This window comes from Coturnix japonica, chromosome 2 (assembly GCF_001577835.2).
Source record: "Coturnix japonica isolate 7356 chromosome 2, Coturnix japonica 2.1, whole genome shotgun sequence".
Classification (NCBI taxonomy): Eukaryota; Metazoa; Chordata; class Aves; order Galliformes; family Phasianidae; genus Coturnix; species Coturnix japonica.
In genome coordinates this window covers 101,979,889-102,003,985 of record NC_029517.1, presented here as the reverse complement: position 1 = coordinate 102,003,985, position 24,097 = coordinate 101,979,889, and the positions used below count along the sequence as shown (strand labels likewise).

Here is a 24,097-nt window from a genome sequence, read left to right as displayed (position 1 = left end):
CTTCCTGAGGTGTGCATTAGGATAATAAATTAGGATATACATCTGGAATAGAATGTTTCCAGCACTCATCCCATGTGATTAATTGGTTATAAAATTAACATTCAGAATCATTAACTTTTGTCTTAATAATATTAGTGTTCTAACAAGATCTGCTGTTTCAACACTTCCTATGTCACCTTGACTAATAGCTAGAGATGGGGAGAACTGCAAACTGGAAATGCTTCCTTGGTGAACAGTAACAATTTAGGAAGATTTGGAGGAAACGTATGGTAATTTGTTAATGAAATAGCTTTACATATCTGAAAACTGAAAGTATGTGATACTCTTAGATATGTTCTTTAATATCTGAGTTAATTTCAAAATTCGGAAAGACAACAAAGTAATAATAAGTCTGAAAAAATTCAGCTCTTCATAAGCTGCCAGTTTTGGACTCCTGGCCTGCCCAAATACTGGGACTAATGTCTTCTTCCCTTCAGCAGCCTTTCATCATTCAGTTTACGCTTTCCCATTGCTTATACTTTTCAAGGAATGTCTTGGAGTATCACTTAGACCATGGGCTAGAACGCTAATGTATCAGATACCAAACCTGATGTTTAATGACTTGAGCTTTGCAATTTTTATTTAATTTACTTTTCTCTGTATTAGTTTTAAATAAACTGTCAAGATTGTTCTTCAGAGTTCTTTGAGTTATTTTTGCCTTAAATATCTACCATAATTCCTTAGGAGCCTGAAGCAATATTTCTTGGAAAAAGGCATATTGGCTTACACCATCAGTCTAACTTTTAGGGTTGTTTAGATACCTTCTTTTGGGTCAGATGTTAGTTTCTGGTGTTGATTTTGCACAGGTCCATCACAAAAGCCAGGCAGATATAAAGTCATTCATGTAGACTGTATTGGTTGATTTCAGGCAGATCCTGGCAGTTCAGGAGAATTAACTGAGTGGGGAAGGCTCACCAACCAAAAAGAAAGTAGAGAGAAACCTTTGCATGCTCATTACCTGGCTTAATATAGTTTAGTATGGGTAATAAGACTTCATGCTACTACAGTGTTCCTATAATGCAGGAAGTAGTTTGTTCATTATGAAGCAGCTCTGTGTGGTGCTGTTCCTCAGTGTGGATTCAGAATGTGGTGGTCAAGAAATGTTGACATGAATTATATTGAGAATTGTTCTTGGGAATACAGTTTCCAGTCTCCTCCTTTATTAAGGATCACTCTGCAAACAGTCTTGGTGGCATGTAGGAACAAACTAATAATATCTGCAAGACTTATGATACACTCTAAATATAGTATTAATGTTGAGTTTTGCAAACAGATCCCTATGAAGATTAATTCTGGCAGAAAGTGAGAGTGTAGTTGATACCATCATATCTAAGGTTTGTTGTGCACAGGTGTATTGTTTGAGCCTGTTCATTATCTTCTGTTTCATGTTGCCAAAAAGAAAACTGCAGCCTGCCTGACAGATGAGTTACATGCACTTGCATGAGCACTCTGGGGAAGTTTATGCTTTCTCCCTATTCTGAGTGGTATTTGTTTGAGCACAAATAGATGGCTATAGATATAAATATATAAATACAATGAGCACCAAGCATGTAGTTTGGTACTGCTGCCAGTGGGGCAAGTCTAGCAGGATGTTTTTCCTAACAAACTAGAGATGAATTTACAAAGCATTTTAAAGAGTTTTAAACTCTCCTCCCTTTGTGAGAGGAAGACAAGCCAAGCAGATAAGCAGTAATATGGAAACCTAAGAGGTTGATTTAACTGAGTGTGTTAATAACACAACAATCTAGGTGCAGATTGCATGCTTCATTAAACTGTTAGCAATTTGGAGCAGTTCTATAAAAAAACAATGTAGAAGCTTTGAGTTTAAACAGATCCATCTGAGCTAGCAATTTATTATCTGGCTGCCCTCTTTTTTTCAGGACTGAAGATTGTAAGACTATTTTATTGTTATTTATTGGGCCAGGAAGTTGTAGCTTTAGATTGTCAGTGTAATGATCTTCATAAAGCATGACTTTAAAAAGCGTTATTTTTCACGTCTGGAAAAAGACACTTCTTAAATCTCTTAATCATATAATCATATAATCATATAATCATAGAATGGCATGGGTTGCAAGGGACCCCAAGGGTCATCAAGTTCCAGCCCTGTTGCCACAGGCAGGGCCACCAACCTCTGCACTTAATACAAGACCAGGCTGCCTAGGGCCCTATCCATCCTGGCCTTAAACACCTTCAGGGGCAGAACATCCACACCCTCCCTGGGCAGCCTCTTTTAGCACCTCACTACTCTCATAGTAATGACCTTCCTCTGACATCCAATCTAAACCTTCCCTTCTTGAGCTAAAACCATTCCTCCTTGTCCTGTTACTGTCTATTCGAGTAAAAAGTTGATTCACCTCCTTTTTATAACCCCCTTTTAAATACTGCAAGATTGCAAGGACATCTCCTCATAGCCTTCTCTTCTCCAGGCTGAACAAGCCCAGCTCCTTCAGCCTGTTTTTGTATGGAAGGTGCTCCATACAAAAGGTGCTCATCTTTCTGGCCCTCCTCTGGACTGTCTCCAACCTCTCTACATCTTTCCTGTATTGGGACCCCAGACCTGGGTGTCATACTCCAGATGGGGCCTCACTGGGGTTGAGTAGAGAGGGGTAATCACCTCCCTGCTGGCCACCCCTCTTATGATAGAGCCCAGGATACCACTGGCCTTCTGAGCTGCAAGAGCACACTGTGTTCAGTTTTTCATCCACCAAGACCCCCAGGTCCTTCTCCATAGGTCTGCTCCCAGTCTGTGTACAAATCTGGGATTACTCTGACCCAAGTGCAAAACCTTGCATTTTGCTATGTTGAACCTCATTAAGTTCACATGGACCCACCTTTTGAGTTTGTTGAGGTCTCTCTGGATGGCATCCCTTCCTTCTAACATGTCAGAAGTATCACTCAGCTTAGTGTCCTTAGCATACTTGCTGAGGGCGCACTCAAACTCATTAATCTCTGATACCACATCCACTTTTATAGAAATTTAGCAATATCTCATATTAGTTAGGTAATATCCTGTGTCTCTTAGTGCAGCAATCTATTATTTCTGACTCAACAGCTGGATTTCTGCACATGGTTAAGATATATAGGTTCATGGTGAAGTAGATGTGATTACTTAAGTAACTTTTGGAACAGCTTGAAACTGTTCACACTGGAGAAAAAGCATTATTTATGTGAATTGGAGGCTGAGTGCATTGTTATGTTTATTATTGTCTGAAGTTTAGCAAATATGTGTATTCCACCTTTCTTGACTGAAGAAATCAGAATGTTGACAATAATACACAAGCTTGATTGCATTCACTAAAATATCTGTGCATGCAACCAGTCAGGAAAATAAGACATAAGAATAAATAGTTGTCAAAGATATATTCTATAACACATTTATTTTTTAATCAAAGGAAAAATAGAGTGCTGTTACAATAGTCCTGTCTTTATTTCATAAAAAACAGATCAGAAGGGCTGTTCTTGCTTTTTGGGCAGAAACTGGAAGGAGACATGCAACTTTCTCCAGAAACTGTTCTCACTAAGTACTTCTACTGCACATAAATAGTGTTACTTGACCTTTGGCCACCAGTTGTGTTATGTTTTCAGTAACTGTCTTAACACTTAGAGACTGTTTCTTGTCAGTAAGTGGAACAGGGTACTAATAGTCAGGACATACTTTGAAGGACATATTTTCATAGAGCAGTAAAACCCATGCTTGTGCTCTCATGTATATTACCTGAACTTGATTTAGGTTTAAACAAGAGAGGAACTATTCTATATATTTCTCTCTTTCATGCTGAGAGTTTGGATTATAAAACTCTGACGAGGCTCTGCTTTCTTCCTTGTATTTGCTGTGTAATAGGGAGACAGATGGAAACAGGAGTAGCAACTGACAGCTCATGTTAGGCATGAACATTTATTCTTATTGCTATAGGAGTAACTAAAAATGGAGTTCCATTGAACCTGATCTCTGTATCGTCTTGGCATATTATTATGCCAGACCTAACCAAATCATAGTCCAAAAAGGACAGGAGAGCAAGAGAAAATGAACCATGGGATGACATCAATGCCTTTTTATGTAAAAAAATTAATATGTTTTAACAGCTTCTGAAATGAAGGAAAATGTAGGGAAAAGTATGCCCTAAAGGTATCTCCTCATATTTACTCAAGTGTTGGTATAACCAAAACCATAATCTGAACATAAGGAAATCGTTGTTTCCAGGCTGCTGTTCTGAAATAAAACTGCAACTAAGGGAATAAAAAGGCTCCTTTCAAGGCTTGTATATGACCAGGAACATAATTCCCTGTAATCCATCCTCTTTAAAATGTAGGATTGTATTAGCCGTGAACCATGTGAAAATTCTCAGTAGAAGAGGATTGACAGAAAACCATTTCAGAGATGCAGGAAGGTTAAAACTTTTATTATTACCTGGTTTTGAAGAAATGAAATTCCAGTTGCCTGAAGGAGCAGAATCAGTTCTGCCCAGTAAAATCAGTGTTCCTTTCTGTTGTGTAATGAGGAGCAGAGTAATTAATTTTGTCGTCTTTCACAGTTACTGAAATATCTGCTAGAATGTACTTTTGTGTAATTAAACATCTCATATCCTCTGTCCAGTTTAAGCTATTAAGTTCACCTCTGTGTTCATGTGAAATGGTGCCTACCTGTGGATTGCATCAAATGGTTTTCAAGCATCAGGCGAGGCTGCCACCAATATACTTCTCAGCTCTCAAATCTTTACAGTCTTTGGTGTGAGGATTTCTCTGTGTTGAGATCTATAATCACAAACATGTGCAGAATGCATTCCTTTCCTGCCATTTCTTCAGTGGAAGTGATTTACTTTCAACATAGAAGTTTGCCAACCTTAAGTATTCTTCACCACTTTCTTTAGTCTTGCTGTCTGTTTTGTTCAGTTACTTATTTGCTTGTTAGCAAATTATTCTGTTTAAAAAGATAAAACATTATTTGTAATTGAAATGGAAGGCATGAGCTTCCCTGTCATTTCCTCTTGACATGGAAATGTATAAATTTCAGTGGGGTTAGGTAGGTGTGAATGGCAAGCAGAACTTGATGCATAATGACAGCAGTTTCTGACACATGAGCTTAGTTTTGAAACCTGTGGATTTCTGCTGGTAGTTTTAATGGGACTGTAATCCTAGTCATAAACTGTAAAAGAAAACGTTTAAACCTGAAGAATAAATCCTATTACCTGAGTAAAGTATGACATAGGAGTGAAGAATATCCAGCTTAGGCAATCTTGATTTAAGAGGAGGCAAACAGAGCAGATTCTGCTACGATTTACATACCTTCATGCTGAGGTTTGGAACACTGCTTAGAAATTTTCCACATTTTCTAATGGAAGTGTAGTTTGTTACTAAGTGGCTTGGAACACTTTCTAAATTTTGAAATCATTGCAGAATAATACTGTCAGCCATGATTAAAGCAGTGCTTCTTAGAAGAAAATGATTTCATTCGTGTAATTACTGTGATAATGAATGGGATTCTGATAACTGTACCAAACAACATTCTAAAAGATATGGCCAGACATATTATTTAAAAATTTAATTGTTCAAATAAACAGATAAACAAAAAATCCCACAAAACTGCAACCCTGCAGTGCCTTTGTTAAAAGTCACGATATACATAAGTAAAATCTAAAGTTGTTTGGGGGGGAAGGAGAGGAGAGAAGAGAGTTGGAAGGGATCTTCAAATATCAAGTCAAACTACGTGACTACTTCAGGACTAAAGAAATGTAAAAGTGTATTACTGGGAGCATTATCCAAATGCCTGTTGAATATTGACAGGTATGGGACGTCAACCACCTCTTTATGTCTCTATGAAGCCTGTTCCAGTGTTTGACCACTCTCACGGTAAAAAAAAGTGTTTCCTAATTCCCAATCTGAAATTCCTTTGGCATAGCTTTGTGCTTTTCCCATCCTGTCACTGGATCCCAGGGAGAAGAACTGGCATTGCCTTCTGCACTTCCACTCCTCAGGAAGCTACAGTGAGCTGTGGAGCTGAATCTTTGACGAGTAGATAAAAGATCAATTACAGTTTAAAGTAGACATACCCATTGAACATTATCTAATTTTTGAGAACAGAATTGTGGAAAACTCAGGAAAAACAGACCAAAGCATATGTTTTCAGTTTTGATTTCCAAATCTGCACTGATTTATAGATAATATAGAATCTTCTACACATTATGCGTACACATTATGCCTTTTAGAAGCATAATAAGAATAGTTAGCATTACACTGCGCTCCACAGGCAGAATCAGTCCTAGGACTAATTTCAGGGCTGTCGGTGAATTGTATTATGTGTGATGTTAGCCTCATATGTGCAGGCATTCAAGTATTTTTCTGTATTATTCTATACATCTTACACTCAGTGGTCATCTAATTCAGGTATCTTCTCTTTGATGTTATTGTTATTTTTCTTTTCTTTCTTTTCATTAGTAGTATAAAGCTGGGAGGTCTTTGTTCCCTCACAGTATACTAAATGAAAATTGGCAAGAAGATAAAAACAAAATTACCATTGTTGTAAAAACACACAGGGGCAGCTTATGACTCTTAGTATTGGTAGTTGCTAAGCTCTTTCAGTATCATGATTTTATCATGGTTGAAGGATAATTTGATATAAATGGGCACATGCAGTCTCTGAAGTATACTTTGTTTCTAGGTAATTTGTCAACATGATTGGCTCTTGTATTGCTCACTCACGTGTAGTTTTCATTGATCATGGAATATGATCTGTAAGCTTTGTAACATGGGTTTGTGGTTGAGATACGTGTAGAAATGGGCTGTTGTGCTAGAAACATGCATTTAACTTGACTAGCTTCTGAGAAATACCCAATTAAGCTCTGTGGAAGAGCTGTAGACATCTTCAGAGGTAGTGTTATTTCTCCATCTGTAGAAAATCTGTGATTTATTCATTGAATTGTGAAAGACATACAAGCTGCCAGACACCAAGTCAAAGAAGAGTGGCATTAATGGCCAGTACTGATGTTTCTTTATTCTTTAGTTTCTCTTTTAAGAGTTATCTTACTTCCAGCTAGTCATGTGCTTGAGGTTTCATGGATTGAACACATCTAAAATTCTTTTGAGGTGGCAGTTGCAATAGTCTGTGATTTATGACTTCTTCCAGAATGGAGAACTTCAGTACCCTTTTGAGAAAGAAATGGTCCATACTCCAAATGATTGAGTGAAATAGGAATAGCTTTTCTAAGGAGGACATCTCAGGTGAAAAAAGTTTGCTGAATAAGTTTGCCTGTATAATTTTACTGAGATTGGAAAAGTGTTCATTTTTTTTCTTAATTCTTGTTTTGCTTTTATCTCCTGTGCATACCAGTAGAAATAGCGCTGCCTGTGCTTTCAAACAGGAAGAAAAAATATATACAGATGAATTACATATTATAGTGTCCTCAGTTTCCCTTGTATCCAATAGTTTTTTTAAGAAACAAACAAGCTGATGTCACATTTCAGTAACCTCTGTGAGTTGCTGAGATGAAGGTTTGACCTCCTGTTCAAGTCCTGGATGAAAAAGGTCTAGTTTGGGTTTGCAGAGCTTTCTGGAGACTGGTCTCCTTCATTCTTCTTCCACACTGCCAGTGTGGTTGCATTAATCATACATTTTATGCCTGTATCTTGCTTCCCTGTTGGTGCTGAGAGATGGCAGTGGTGTTTGGTTCTGTGTCAGCCTCCTTGTGCCACTTTCTTGTTTCCTAACGTTGGAAGTGAAGCCTCTGTGACAAGTTGGCCCATCTTTAGTTAGAAGAGAAATGCAAGATTTGACCCATTTTTTGCTGTTTTTCTTAACAACAGAAACAGAAAGAACTCAGATGGATTTTTTAAAATTATTATTATTATTATTATTATTATTATTATTATTATTGTTATTATTATTGCTTCCTTTTCTTTTTATCTTACTGTTTGTAGCTGAAGTATTTTGACTCCCTCAGAAGTTATAATTTTAATTTTGTTTTTTTTTAGTGGACCAGCAGTTCTCTTTCTTACGTGAAGTGAGACTACTACAAGGTATTAGATTCTTCAGAGGGAACACAGAAGCCTGGCTAATGTTAGATGTTGCAATATTTTCATTATTCCTTTTCTATATGGTTTACCAATGTGGTAGACACTTCCATAGCACAAGGAACTTGCCACAGTGACTGCTAGAGCACTTCTGTAGACTTAATAGTTCAGTAGGCCCACTATTCCTTGTCTTTCCAGTGACACGCCTGAAGGTATGTTGCACAATTGCCTGGAACTTCTTCTGTAGTCTATTTTTTTTAGTTCAGGCAATTGGTGCCTGGCTGATTTTGTGGAAAGAACAGATTTTGGAGGGTATATTTGCAACCCTTCCTTATACAGCCTAAGTAAAATAATTTTCCTTACAAACACATTACAGTTCAACCCTCTTTCAAAGGCATTCACAGAGAGGACAGCATAGTAAGGATTCTTCTGGATGAGCTTGATATTGCAAATGAGCATTTATTCTGAATATTTTAGCTGTGAATTTAGCTTTTGGCCTAAGACACTTTTTATCTCACACGATGGTGCAAAGTTGTCTAAACAGCTCTGTACTCTACTCCATTCTGACTTATTGCTTCCACCTAATTTGACCAATTTTATATTACAGCTCACTTTTGTTTAGGGAATGTCATCTTGTTCTCTTGCATACTCAAGAGCCTGACAGTTAAATGATGGACTAGGCCTAGATCTTTAGACTCTAAATAAATTATAACAAGCAGAGGTTGAGCAGAAGTTGTGCTTTCCCTTCTCCCACATTATACTACTTGGGAGATTTTTTACTCTTAAGCATTATCTGTGTTTCTTGGCACTGCTTCCAGCCTGTCTTAACATTGATCTCAGCATTGCTTTCAAAGACAGGCACAGAATTCCTTTCATGCCTTTGTTTTGACAATAATCTATGTATGAAATGTTAAAGATTATTTAATTCCTACCGAAATTCAGTGGCATTTTGGCAGAAGCATTGAAAAATTCAAGCCTACAAGCATAAACCAAGTACACTGATTAACACTAAGTCTTCTGACTACTGCCTCCTCTTCTTCATATTGCTTTTACCTAGAGTTCGTAATAGAATCATTTATTTTTATTTGTATTTTAAAAGGAGTAAATTTTTCCTGACTGAACCATGCAGGCTTTATACTTTATGGATTTTTGCTTCTCTTATTGTGTTCTGAAGTATGTACATATACTCTTGCTTCTCCTAAGACATTTTCCAACACCCTGTGTATCAATTCCATTAACTTTAATTTCCTAAACCTCTCCTTCAGGCTGTTAATAACTAACTTTCTATTTTTTTAATCACTTTTCTTGAGCCTGTGTGCCCTGGTCATATCCTTGGTTTGGTCCCCTTGTGAGGCTTTGAAGCTTAATTACTGTATGTTATGGTCACTGCCAGCAGCTTAGTCAATTGCTTCCTGAAGCAATTCAGTGCCAAGTCAAGTATCAACTCATAAATTCTTGTGCACACGTATAATAGTAAGGCATTTTTTCCCCCCCACATTTTGTTTTTACGTGATATTGTTGATGGAATGTTTGGTTTGTTGAAATTATGCATCATTGGTATATGGCTGGGTTGTGTTGCCATCTGTTATTACTAGCTGAAATCCTCAGCTTCATTTCAACCCTCTTAAACCAGGAGAAAGACTGAATGTCAGCTCTTGTTAGGCATCTGGAATTTTCCATCTGTACCATTCCCTCCTCAGCTTTTATGGCATGTTGTGGGTGAAATGGGAATGTACCGGTCTTTAACAAACCTGGGTGAGTCCAGAAGAACAGCTGTTAAGTTCTACAATAGTTAGCAGAGCAGTTGTTTTTATATCAACCATATAAAATCAAACAGGAACAAGTGCTAGACTGTGCACTTGGGAAAGGGCAACGCTGGATATACAAATGGACTGGGGGATTGAATCTAAGTCAGAAGTGCACCCTGGCAGCCCAGTTTTGCTCCCTGCAAAGATCCACAGAGCAGCCAGTGCCATAGAAGAAAAATGTGCATGTTTGTGTAATGCTTTTTTATTCATAGAAGCTGGTTTCCAGAACTAATAAGTGTACAAGGTCATATAGAGTGACTCCAATTTTTGCCAGCATTTATCATCGCAGTGACTTATTCTGTGTAAAAGGCCTTTTTGTTTCAATATAAGAAATGTTTTCCATGATAGAGAAAGGAACTCATTGAAGTGTGAGGTTTCTGTTTGTTTATTGCATTTAAAGCCCAAAACTCAGGTCCTTACTCAGTTTTGCAGCAGTGTTGATTTGAGATAGGTAACTAGTTAATGTCAGCATCTGTTTTTCCTGAGCAAGGACATCATGACTAGGATCAAAACTCTTCTGGTTGAGTGGGAACCAGGTGAAAATTAAGAGGATCCTCAAAATTTGTTCTATACCAAATAATCCTTCTAAGGCCTGGAATAATTCCTTAATCTTTCCTGTCAGGGAGAATCTCTCTAGCTGTTCCCAAAACAAATCAGCTCTATCAGTACTTGGTTGTTATTTACCTTTATGAATTTTCAGTTCATCCAACTTAAAGGATTTTAAGTCACTACAATTCTGTAATTCAATGTAACTCACTGCTACAATTCTGTAATTTACAGCTGGAATATTAAAAGGCTCCAGATAATTTTGGATTTTGGAATGCTAAGGAGTTTCTCACATTCTTCTGGTATTTCTGTAAAAGTGCATTATCTAGCATTCAAAGCCAGCTATGACAGCAGCACAGCTCACTCATTCTGGTTGTATAGAAACAACCTAATTACTGAGTATCAACATGTTAGCTGGCAACTTGAACAGCTTATCTCCTGCTTTAGTTTTTTTGTACCTATAATGTGCTGGTTATTTAAAAAACCCATATGATTGTGTTTGCATCAGAGGCTGGCACCCACTTTTTGTAAGCAGGCACTCTCAAATCTATGTCTCAAATCAATATAGCTGTCAAATCAACGTAATACTAAAGGTTACCAAAACACAGATCATTGATCTAGTAAGTTGCTGTGGCTGCTATGAAGTCATCACTGTATGCAGACATTATATTGATAGTTTCAAGTGAGGTCTTTCCTCTGTGAAAATATGATTCCTATTAATATTTACAAAAGTTACAGGCCGTGTTGTTTGTGCACTGTCCCTTTTTGAGTTCAGATTTTATGTTTGTAGTCTTTTTGCTATCATTTTTTTAAAAAACAATTTATTTATTTATTTTCTGATGTCATATTGCAAAAACAAAACAAAAACCTTAATAAACAAAAGGCAAAATCATAAAAAATACATGGGATGAACCACAATTTGGAAGGAACATTTTTCTAAGGACACTTAGGACATTTAGGTCTTACAGCTTTCCTATTTATGTTCTCCTTTTGGAATCCCTTGTTCATTGAATTATCCAGCCTCTACCTGAGCTGCATGTTTCCTGTTCTGTAGAAGAATAATTTTGATTTGGCTTCCATGTATTTAAGCGTATGCTGACATCTATTTCTTTAAATATGTGCACACAGGATTATTGGAAAACAGAAGATGTGAGGCCTATTGGCTTGTTGTTAGGATATATTTTGGCATTATTATTTTTCATTAGTTTTCCTGTGTAATTTCATCTTGTGTACCTCTAGTAACAGAACGTTGTTTATGAAGAGCTATTTCAAAACATGGGAACATAATGAATACCCTACGGGATCAGACCAGTGTTCCATCCAGTATTACATCTGTAGCTGTGGCAGTAAGAGATGCTGTCTGAGGAGCACCTCAGCCTTACCACTTCCTGTGTTGTACTCCTCAGTTGGACCTAAGGCTACATCTCTGTGTGTTCTTTAATCTGTTGGTGGACATAATTCATCCAACCCATTTATGAACCTGCTGGTACTATGTGACTCCACAAGTGTTTATGGCAACAAGTTTACTACCTGCTGTGTAAAAAACAGACTGCTAATCTACTGTAATTATCATTGCCTCTAAGGCAGTAATGCAGAAGCATTTTTAACGCTGACCAGAAACTTGTTCTACGCTGAGCTACAGAAACTCAGTACAAAATGGTGATTCTTGTTTCAAGGAGACTAAGTTATTTAAGGCATTCTTCAGCAGGATCTCAAAGTGATGGAAATCTTTAGACCAGAAGGTGAAGAGTGTCTGTTTTAGTACCTTCAATAATGTGGATTACTAAATGTGGACTTTGTCAAGTCATACCTACATTAGCCTTAAGCACATCTATTTTTACTCTTTGCATTATTTTCTTTTTGTAGTAGACCAGTCTGACCTCCATTGAGTTGGTGGACAGGAAGGAGGCTCTGAGGGTCTGCAGAGAATCTTTTTTCCCCAAGTAAATAGCAAGGCTTAAAGATACCCATAAAATGGGTAGCTCATACTTAACTTACACTTCTCATGTCCCAGGCGATGTGGGAAGAGGAATATATATATATATATATATATATATATATATATATATATACACATACACACACACACCTATATACCTAGCCAATATATATCATTAGTATAGGAACCAGTCTCTGCTCTGATAAGCCTGCTGAGACAGGACAACAGCCTGTTTCTAGGTGCACTGGGGTTATTGCTGGTAAGTGCGAAGTGCTCATTCATTTTCTTTTCTCTGAGGCTGTTTTCCTTTCAAATCTTCAGAAATACAGCTGTCAGAACATGGAGAAACATCAGATTGCAGACTTCACCTCTAAAGGAGCACAGCAAGCTACTGAATGTCATGGCAGCCCTAGCCAGGACCTGCCTGTTGACACAGCCGAAGGAATGCTCCTTTTAAATCTGGCTATCGCTCTCAGCTCTATTGTTCCAGTCACCGAAGGAAAAGCTTGCTTTGACATTTCAAACAAAATGAATAGCGTTGCCATGTAGCATTGTTCTCCCCAGCACCAAGGACGTTGCCATCAGGACTGTAGTCACTGCAACCTTTTTCTTTCTTGTGCGCTCTCCGCCTGCCCGCATCTGGCTCACGTTCCCTCCTGAATGTCAGGGTTTGATTGGGGTGATGGGACTGCATGAGCCCCCTCTGGCGGACGGCTCCTGCACACTCCAGGCTCTCCGGGGAATGCGGTGCTCTGGTTTCTTGAGTGGTTGCTGTTCTGCGTTGGCTGAAATTAGAGTTAGAGACTGGGTTGTTATTGCTCGGTCCTTTGTAGTATATATAGTATATAGTATATATATAGTATATTCCTTTAAAAGCCAAAGGCAAATTAAATTTATAGAAAAGCTTGTAATGTACAATAAAATATGACAGCACGTATGTTCAAAACAAATTAGTTCTAACAATTTAAGAGCCCATACTTTTTTTTTTTTTTTTTTTTTTTTTTTTAGCTGTTTTATGTGTTTGGAGTGTGCAGCAGTTATTAACAAATGGACTTAAGAGCAGCTGTGCTCAGGATGCTTAAGCTTTGCCCTGTTACCAAATCCAGCTGCAGAGATTACTTTTTAGCATCAGTACTGGAAAAACTTGTGGTTGCAATGTGTATTAGCTCACAGCAGATGGTAGCGTCTCTCCCTGCCTCCCCCTCCTTCCATCCTTCCTTACACCTTTTTGACCTTCCTTCCTGTCTGTTAGTCAGTTTTCCATCACTTTTCTCAAACATCACTTCCCAGATCTTGCCAGATAGTGCTGACACCTCACTAGAACAGACTTCATGTTTACCATCTGGTGTCTCCTGCCTGGCCTGTATCCATTCTTTAAATCCTATAGATCCTACTATCTGTGAAAGAAGGCAGTTGAAGGCCCTTGTTTTCCTCTTCAGAATCTCTTTCCCCACTGTCCCGTAGGTGCTTCTCCAGCTGTTTTCTCTGCTTAACTTTCTCTCTGTTTAATCTTTCCTGATATCACTTCACCTACTCTTATTACTGAGATTTGAATGACTAATCTTACAAGGTGATGTTTGAGACAAGTATCATTGAGATAGAACCGTCAGCCAGTCAAGTCTATCTGGACAGCCTATGTTCGTAATCATAGTCATACCTGGAAGACTGAGAGGCAGTGCCGGCAGGTTGGATTAGCTACATTGGTTATTTCAGTATTCAAAGTAAGAGAGTTACTCTTACCTACACCTTTGTTACAGACGTGTGGTAACTGACCATAAATCACTTCTTCTGCAGGTTTTTTTGTTTTGTTTTGTTTTTTCTTTTTATCCTTGGAATTCCTGATGTTTATAATAGAAATGCATTTATATATACATGCATAGACACAAGCATGTACATGCATGCATATGCTCAAGCATGTGGAGGCTTTGTAAATTTAAGTTAATTTCTGATGTTTATTTTATTTTAATTGCAAAACTTTTCTGTACTGATCTAATGACACTCCTTTGTTTTAGCTTCATCTAATGCACTGGAACTCCACACTATACAGCAGCATTGATGAAGCAGTAGGGAAGAAGCATGGCATAGCTATCATTGCTTTATTTGTACAGGTAAGTTTCCTGGGTTGCATGTGTTAGCATGCAGTGTCATTTGTGTGAGGAAAATGAGTTCCTTTACATTTTCTTTCATGTTTAATGATTTCATGAAATAAAATAATGTATAACTTGTGGAATTCTACTCAAAAGATACTTCTCTGTTCTGTTCTCTGCGCATATGCTAAATGAGTAAGCCTTGCTTAAATGGTATATTTAATGTATGTTAGTTAAAGAAGAGTTAATACGTAATCAAGTCATCTGGCTGTAAGTAGGCATCTGCACACCAGGCTTGTGAGGGGACTGTCAGGAGGCGGAGGTGCTTCTCCATCTCTATTCCAGCCTCTGCCTGCTGTGCATGAATTAATTGGGGAACTGGGAAGTTAGGCCCATAATCTTGTTGATTAGGCCCAATAATAATGTTGAAAATTTTTCAAGGGCTGCACCCTATAAAGAAAACTCTCAGTTTCTCATCATCCTCATGAGAAGTGGCAAACTTTTTTATTTAAATGGGTTTGTGGGAAGAAGTTTAGAATTCATGCTTAGATCAAATGGCTTTTCTTTCACAGTGATACTATTAATTTGTCATATTTCATTACAAGTTTGTGAATGCCTTTGAGCTTTACCTCTGTTGGAATGTAAAGGTACATTGGTTATATATCCATTGCTGTGATAGAACTTCTAAAAATGGAAGTCAGAAAGTTTTTATTCTTTCAGTTTTGTATCCTAGAGGGCTGTATCATAATTGCTTATGTAAGTCACCTTCTAATTCCAGCAGAGGTAACCTTGGAGATGGTTAGAAAGTTATAGGTAAGTTCTTATACAAACATAAAACTTAAATGATACATTTTCTTAAAACTTAAATGATATATCTTCTATTTCTGGACTTCCACCTTAATCTGAGTTCTTAAGCATTCCAAAGTGCTTTTTCACTTATGAGGAAGGGGTTCATATAACTAAAATTGACTTAGGTAAAATAGCTTTCATCTATTTATTAAAGGAACAGAGAGAAGAAAATCAGTGACCATTTTTCCCACTAAGTAATGGAAATGCAATAGTTGTATACCATAGTTCTCAAACACATCATTTTAAGGTTAATAAAAATAGCCTCACTGTCCTAACTGGCAGACCTTGGTGCAATTTAGAACCAACATCATAGAATCACAGAATGGCCCAGGTTGGAAGGGACCTCAAGGATCCTGAATCTCCAACCTCCCTGTCACAGGCAGGGCCACCAACCTCCACATTTAATACTAGACCAGGTTGCCCAGGGCCCCATCCAACCCGGCCTTGAACACCTCCAGGGATGGGGCATCCACAACCTCTCTGGGCAACCTGTTCCAGCCCCTCACTACTCTCATAGTAAAGAACTTCCTCCTAATGTCCAACCCAGATCTTCCCTCTTTCAACTTAAAACCATTTCCCCTTGTCCTGCTGTTATCTGCCCTTTCAAAGAGTTGACTCCCCTCCTGTTTATAGGCTCCCTTCAGGTACTGAAAGGCTGCAATGAGGTCACTCCACAGCCTTCTTTTCCCCAGGCTGAACAAGCCCAGCTCCCTCAGCCTGTCTTCATAGGGGAGGTGCTCCAGCCCTATGATTATCTTTGTGGCCCTCCTCTGGACCTACTCCAACAGCTCTCCATCTTTCTTATACTGGGGGCTCCAGACATGTTTGAAATGATTTTAATATCTTTTATCAATTTGAATTTTTTTTTTTTTTTTTGAAAGAAGAGAAAATTCTCTCCGTTTTCTAGAAATAAAAGTTGATGTTCAATTATTTCCTTCCAGTAACGACTATGTCATTTATAAGGGCATGTAGCAATATGACAAAGGAAGATGGTTTTAAACCAGAAGAGGGTAGATTTAGACTAGGTATTAGGAAGAAATTCTTTACTGTGAGGGTGGCGAGACACTGGAACAGGTTGCCCTGAGAGGCTGTGGATGGTCCCTCCCTGGAAGCATTCAAGGCAAGGATGGATGGGGCTGTGAGCAGTGTGGTCTGGAGGGAGATGTCCCTGTCTAAAGCAGGGCAGTTGGAACTACATGACCTTAAAGGTCCCTTCCAACCCAAACCATTCTGTGATTCAATGCTTCAATAATTCTTTGATTCCATTCCAAAAAGTCCCAAGAAATGGACAGATTTTTCATCATCCAGCTCTTCTGTTCTCACTCACATCTACTTTATACTTCACCTATGTGTATGCATTGGCTAAAATGAGGAAGGCTGTTCTGAATCTTTTTATTTTGCCAGTGTTGTTCTGAAGGTAAAAGCTAAAGTCTTTGGATGGTGATGTAGATCAGAAGCAACTGAAATCAGCATGCAGAGTAAACAGCATTCATGGAAACTGGTTTCTTTTGAAAGCCCCACCTTAAAGACACTCAGTAAAGATAGTGCTGCAGAGAGCCAGGCTTTTGCCTGCAGAAGCCCAGAGGTGCATGGAGGGGGAGGATCTGCCATTCTGCACTCTGCAGGCTGGGAAAAAACACTCCCTTGAGCCTCAGACAGATTAGCAGCGCCTTAGGAGTAAATTCGAAAAGTGTCCATCATGTTTGTTCATTCTGTTCCTTTATGTGTGCTTTTCTGACAAAAAGCTGTTAAGGACAAATTGTATCCTTGGCATTTATGTGTCACAGTGCTGCATGATTTTGAATTTACTTGCAGTATAAGCTACAAAACAGGCTTAGTCAAAACTTACCAGTCTAAACTGTGGCTCTTCTTTTTTGTTATGTCAGTTTCTGTCTTCATGTTGAAGTTATTTAAATCCTATTTAATTTTGGCTGATGCCCGTATAGGGATTTCATTGTTTGGAATTGCTGTGTATCGGTGTATTTGATTAACATGAGGTTGGGTAGCTTAACTCAAAACAATTTCAGAACTTAGTGTTCTGGTTGACTTCTGTCTTGCCTTATCGGTTCAGAGACAGCAAAAGATCGAATTTCATTTTTGCTTATTTTATTTCAGATAGGAAAAGAGCATGTAGGCCTAAAGGCTGTAACTGAAATTCTCCAGGACATCCAGTACAAGGTAAGAGCTGAGCCGAAGAGATGCTTCCCTCACAAACCAGAAATGAAGTATGTGTGTGAGAAGTGTCTATGAAACACTGAAACCGACAGAATGTTTTCAAACTCCTTTATAATAAAACCATGTGTAAAAGTCATAGTTCAGTGGCCCATTTCAGAAGCTCAGTATTTTACAGTGTTTTCAGGAATATACAGACTTTGTAGTTAAATTCCTTTTTGTGATGTCTACAAAATTTGATCTGTCACGTTAGTAACTGATTTCAAGTACCACCTTTCTAGTGATTATCTGTATGGAGTCAGTATGAATGACAAAATGCTTAGTGAACACTAGTAACAGCATCTCCAAACTTGTGCGGCTTTTATTTGTAGAGGAAAAAAATAGATGCATTGAACACCTGTATTAGCTTGCAGTGGGAAATCAACAAAGACACAGTGCTGCCTTGTTGGATGGATTATGTGTGGGGATACTGAAGAACAGATAAAAGGCGTAGCTGTACTTAGAAGCTCTGAGCACTCTCCAGAATGCTAACACTACTACCTTGGGAAAGTTACTTCCATCTCTCTGTCTATATAGCAGAAATAATCATGTTTACTTCTGATTTCCAAGTATTTTGTGCTGTATTAATGAGCAGTTCTATTTTGGCCCGAAGAGACATTCCGTTCACTTCAGAGGATGGTGAAGTGCAGAAAAATGAGAGACTTATTAGGAGAGAGTTTAAGATTTTTTAGGAAAATAATATATGGTAAACAGTAATTATATGCAGTATTACAAACTCATTGTTTATTAAGGCAACAGTGAAATCATTAGTGCACAGAACTCTGTAGTTTCATCATTAAAAGCAAAGCTGAGTAGAGGAAGATGGCAGATGTCTTTGTCATTGCAAGCATTTTATGCTAGTGACTTTTAGAGGGTCAGCATCAAAAATGCTTCTGCAAACATAAAATTTTATTGCATTAAATAGGTGGAACGAGTATTTAAGAAGTGTTTTCTGTCAGACAAGAAAATGATCGTTTTGTCCCTTGTTTCTAAACTCATTTTATGTGGAAGTCCTGAATTTCATGTAGAGGTAGTATTGTAAGGCTGGGGCCTGGAGAAGTGCCCAACTACTACAGGCAGTAAGTTAACAAATTTCTGTGATAATCTTAGAAGTAAAATATGTCAAAAATCAAAAAGACAAAACCACAACTGCTGTGTGGTTGCAAGGACAAAACAGTGATGATTAAATGATGGTAGTGTTTTGCACAGGAAATCAAGGTTCTGTTTTAGAAAACATGCAGTATTTTACCTTTTCATTCATCATAGCTAGAGATGAGATTGATTTGTATTCATTTTTTCAGGGAAAGTCCAAAACTATACCCTGTTTTAATCCCAACTCTTTATTACCAGGTAGGTGCCTTTACTTACTTTTATGTGGGTGGATTACTAGGTAATTGCAATGGCTGAAACAGTCCCAAACTAAAGAAGAGTCTAACTGCAATGTTGAGAATATGTCCCATCAGGTGATAATACATTTTTCCATGTAACAGTACTAATAACAGTAGGGAAGAAGTCCCTGTTGAGCTTGGGATAAATTCACACCTTTGTCACTTGAGTGGGATGTGATATTGCAGTCCATACTCTGCTGGCAACACTGTGTCTGGATTTCTTGATGATTTATTATCTCACCTACAGGGAGAGTGATGTGTAATCCTTTTTCTACTGTAACATGAAATAGGGAGATGATTTATTTAAACAGAAGCCTGCTTTAACTTTGAAATGTAGAAGGTTACCCACTTAACAAGTTAGTGTTTTGGAAGCAGTGACAAGACAATGCCATAATGCAGTAGCAGTTGTATAGGATACAAATGCTAGTGTCAGTGGGAGGCAAATTCAAATTCATATAGCTAAGAAAAACAATTAGGAACACTCTACCTTGCCTTAAAAAAAAAAAAAACCTTAAAAAAAAATTCTACAAAATAAATACTTCAAGGAATGCTTCTGAACCAGATTCCGTGCTCCAGTAATAAGGTATTTAAACAATTTTTCCAAGTAACCCCATTATTTATTAAACTATATTAATTTTATCAAAGGAATATTATTTAGGTTGCAAGGTCAAGTGCTCAGCATTTAGAAATTGCAGGAATTAAGGCTGCCTGTGCCGTGTCATAAACAAGTATTATAAAACATGCTTTATCAGAAGTTACTTTCACAGGACCCACACTTCACAGTTCCTGGTTTGATGCTGATCAAGTCACATAAACCAAAATTTCCATAAATGATCTCTAACTGTGTATTCCTCATTTTCTAGGTGCCCGACTTGAGATCAAGGGGTCTGATTTACAGAAGTGCTGAGTGCTTACACCTGCAACTGAAGTCAATGGGAGCAGTGCTCTGACTGCATTAAGTGCTATAGAAAGTTAACTACTCTGAGAAATCAGGTTCTAAGCATCTCATATTGAACACTTCAAATGAATAGATGCATTTCAACTTAATCTCTCTGTGCCTCAGTTGCCCAGCTTTAAGAATTGGGGGTAATCTGTCCTTCCTCACCTCACTGAGGTTCTGGAAGGATGAACTAATGTATGTGAAGCACTTGGACGCTGAAGAAATGGGTGCACTAGAAATACAAAATATAAAAAAGAATAATCCTTGTAAAAAGCAAGGTTTGAATAGACCTAGGACCACACATATAGTACTGAAAAAGCCAAATGTTAGCTGCTGCTTTTAAAGATAGAGTCATCCATCTTTGCAAATAAATGATGAAAGGTTCTTTGTATGTAATCATGTAATAAGTCAGCTCAGTGCATGCACATGGTGGGCTGATTTAATTCTTGCAATTCTTAATTTTTTGAGTGCTTGACAGTGCAACTTCTTGCTATGAAATTCTGTGAGAAAGCAAATGAGACCAACAAAACAAAATCCATCCACTGAGGAGCACAGGTTTCATTAGTAAGATTTAATTCTACTGATATTCCTCTTATCTAGTAGCAAAATGGCGGTAACAGGTTAGGTCAACCAAACAAATTTATTTCAATTTCCAGCCTCCCATCCTGTCCTTGTCAAGCTACTCACAACCTTCCCTCAGGTCTCCCATGTCATGAGTGTTCAGTTCCTCTTCAGGTTTGTTTGTTTCTACCCTCTTTTATGGTCAGGCAGAATATTCACTTTCTTCATCTGGGTCAGGAAGTCATTTGTGAATGTGGCCTACAGCAGCAGAGGACAATTCTGTATCTTGTGTTTTCGTGAGAGAGAGTGATTTGTTAAGCTTTTTTTCTATGAAGTCCAACTCACTTTTCCAGAGCTAGGAGACAGGAGTGCATCTTGAAAAATATGGCACTTGAATTATGAACAGTACAGTTTAGTATGAATGTAGAATTTAGTCACTATTTGATCACCACAGCCTTTCAACCTTCAAAATGGGATGTCTTTTCACAGTAAAGTTGTCTGCCTGTCTTAGAGATAAGTTATTTCAATCTAGCTGTGAACTTTAAGCTCCATGAAGTAGTAAGCTTGAGGTTCTACTTGACCAGAGTGGCAAGAAGAGCTCTCATACCTCCATTCCTTATCTAAACATGGAGCTAGGCCCAAAGGAGGGCAAGTCTGACAACAGTTACTGCAGTAGAGGATGTGGAATCAGGAAGCACAGATTTTCCCCAACGTATTATTTATTTATTCTATTAGTTTAAAGGATTAGGCTTAAGTTATTTGCCATTTCTGTAAAGTGGCATTTTCATGATTAAAGTAATCAATCTACAAGGAGGAGTTACTGTTATTTAATGAGTGTGTGCTCACGTGTGTTCACATGAGAAAATAGTTGACAGTACGTAGCAGGTAATAAATTCACCCTTTAGATTGCTGCATACTAACTTCATCATATGAGCAAGCTCATGGCTATCATGTCATCATAATTAAAAGGCAAATCCTCTTGCTTAATGTCATTAAAATCTTTTAATTTCAGATCCTCTACTGCGTGACTACTGGGTGTATGAGGGCTCCCTAACAGTTCCACCCTGCAGCGAAGGTGTCACCTGGATTTTATTTCGCTATCCTTTGACTGTGTCCCAAGTGCAGGTAACAGTTGTGCTTAAAGTGACCTTGGAATATGGTTATGAGCTAAAGGTTATAGTGTGCAAATACATATACTAGGGCATTATTCTCCGTGAAGATCCCATTAGATCAGTACATGGCTTTTAAAGTAAAGGTCAACCTTTTGAGTCACTGAAGGCAATGCAAAGGTCAGAGATGAAGAACCTTGTTATCATTTATCATCTGCATTTAAAATAATTCTTTGTTTAAGTCAATGTGAAAGAAAAGAAAGAAGTCAACAGGCAAAAGAAATTCAGTTCTTTGTAATTGTAAGCTTTCAAATACACTTGCTTTTTGAAGTTAGAAGAACAAAAATGCACAGGGAAACACTACATCCTGGAGAATAAAAAATGTTAACTTATTACAGTCTAGCTGTATTGAATTGAACTATACATTGCTTACCTTGCTCTTTTTTTAGTTCTATTTTGTAATAAATGTCAAGTGGAAATGACTCATTTAAATTTAATTTTATATCTATGTATTTTAAAGTATATATTTTTATAATATCTAACAGTCAAATGAGAGAAATTGCATACTTGTCTTCAGATAAGCCCAGTAAAAACAATGAAAGCTCTTGACAGTTATTTTCCTGCATCCTGTGAATCCCAACTTGAGAAATGCGGATAAAACCTAACTGAAACTATCTAGAATCCCTTATTTTTTATTGCCTGCTCTGGAGGATGTGCAATCAGAAGGAAAAAAAGTATAAAAGATGATATAAAAGTTCATACTATTTCAATTTTAATGATCTAAAATTCTGCTAGTAATCCCAGCACAATGTTTTAAGGACTTATCATTTTGAACTAGCACTGTTTATTTTCACACAGATAGTGAATACTAGTTCTAATCACAGGTAAAAGTGATTGCTCCCAGTAAGCTTATTTCTTTGTTATCTGGAAGTTATATGTATCCTATCAGTCTTGAATCCAGTATTTCCTTGCTTATAAAGAATAAGTTTTACGGCTTCTTACTACTGGGTAGGTGGAAGCATAACTGTATTGGTGATATTACATTCTGAATAACTTTAAAGGCAGTTTGTTTTTAACATGGCAGCTAATTGCCTGGAAATGATATGGGTAAATAAAAGGACTTCACTGGAAGCGTGTAAACTGTACTCATAAGACTAAGTCATTGTATAACAGTCTGTTTCATGTTACATATTTTGTTTACTCTATTCCTTTTTAATCTATGTCAGTGGACAAAGGAGGGCACAGTTCAAGGTATCTGTGTGCTGGGAGACTGTGTGAAGGGTGAATGAGAGAAGAATTGAGCAGAAAAATGCCACTGTAATTAATGTATATTCTCATTTACCACAAGACAAAATGGTGGAATGTGATGTGAAGAGGATAGATCTCCAGAAGAGAAATACTGTGCCATTGTTATTAAAACCCATTATTTGGCGTTGTCTTCTTGCTTTAATTATTGAGCACATCTTGAATGCTTCTTAAACAGAGATCTTCACATAGATAGCTTTATAGGGAAAATACTGGCATTTTGGACTTCACGCAGCTTAATTTGAGGAATAAATGCTTTTTTGTTGCTGAAGTACGTTGATTGGTATGAATCCATACCAGTGTGAGCTTTGCAGTGGTGAAGAGCTTACAAGTCATGGAGGGGCTTGAAGGACTTCACACTGCCACTGACATAGTGTGCAGCTGAGAGGTGGCTCTGGAACAGAGAAAGACTGGATCAGACTCATGCTGTGAACAGCAAAATAACAAATCAAGGCTGCAGCATCAGAGTGTGAATTTCTAGAGTTCATTGCTATTCCTTTAGTACAAGTCATATTCTGTACTGTGAGTCTGCAGTTCCATTAGGGAGTAGTTTTTTTGTTAGTAGTTCTGTGAGATCTGGATAAAATGTGAGCAGGCAACTGGAGAGCGGTGTTTTGCAAATACAGTTTCATTACTGAACTTTGTTGGAAAGAGATCGGGCCCTGTGTGAAAAGCTGCATCCTGCAGTGTTCTTTTTGCACATTCTTGCCTTTCTTGTACGTTTTTTATCATCTTAATTTGTCTTACATTACAGTATGCAGCACAGGATTAAGTGTGTTGACTGCTTTTATAAGACTCCTTGCTCATGCATGTACACTATTGAAATACGATTAAAGAAAATAGAAAAATTTCTCCTATCAGGCCTGAAAAGAACAGGCAAAAAATTGAAAAAAAAACCCAACCAAAAACCACTTTCTTATGCTTCTCTCAACTGTATATATTTTTTTAAATAGGACATCATTAATTATGTGCTTTGTGGTATACGGAAGCCCAGAACAAATAGATTGTCTAAGCCAGGCAGGGTAGGGATTGAACACAATGATGCAGTGAGGTGCTGTTGTTCTGCAGTCATTGTCAGAGTTAACTGGTTTTGTATTGAATGGCTAGGTCTCAAGTCCTTTCATCTACTTCATTCATAGTCGAGTCCTCCTAAAGGACAGAAACAGTAGCTAGTATATGGAAATGGAGTGGGAGTTGTGCAGAATTTGTACAGCCTGTGAAATAAAACAATTTGTGAAGTTCACATTATTTTATTCTGGAAAGGTGTACTGAAGGCAAATTCAATGAAGCGTATATTTTCAAACAGAAGGG

The 24,097-nt window shown here is 37.7% G+C and overlaps 1 protein-coding gene across 3 annotated transcripts in view; it reads left to right on the top strand.

The window, feature by feature from the left end:
* Positions 1–24,097, top strand: part of CA8 (carbonic anhydrase 8) — a 68,065-nt gene that overhangs the window by 4,370 nt on the left and 39,598 nt on the right. For all 3 annotated transcript variants that reach the window (XM_032442736.1, XM_032442735.1, XM_015855645.2), the window contains exons 4-7: positions 14,349–14,444; positions 17,388–17,450; positions 18,785–18,833; positions 21,385–21,497. In XM_032442736.1, coding sequence (XP_032298627.1) covers positions 14,349–14,444; positions 17,388–17,450; positions 18,785–18,833; positions 21,385–21,497 — 321 coding nt within the window. The remainder of the gene's footprint in view (positions 1–14,348; positions 14,445–17,387; positions 17,451–18,784; positions 18,834–21,384; positions 21,498–24,097) is intronic.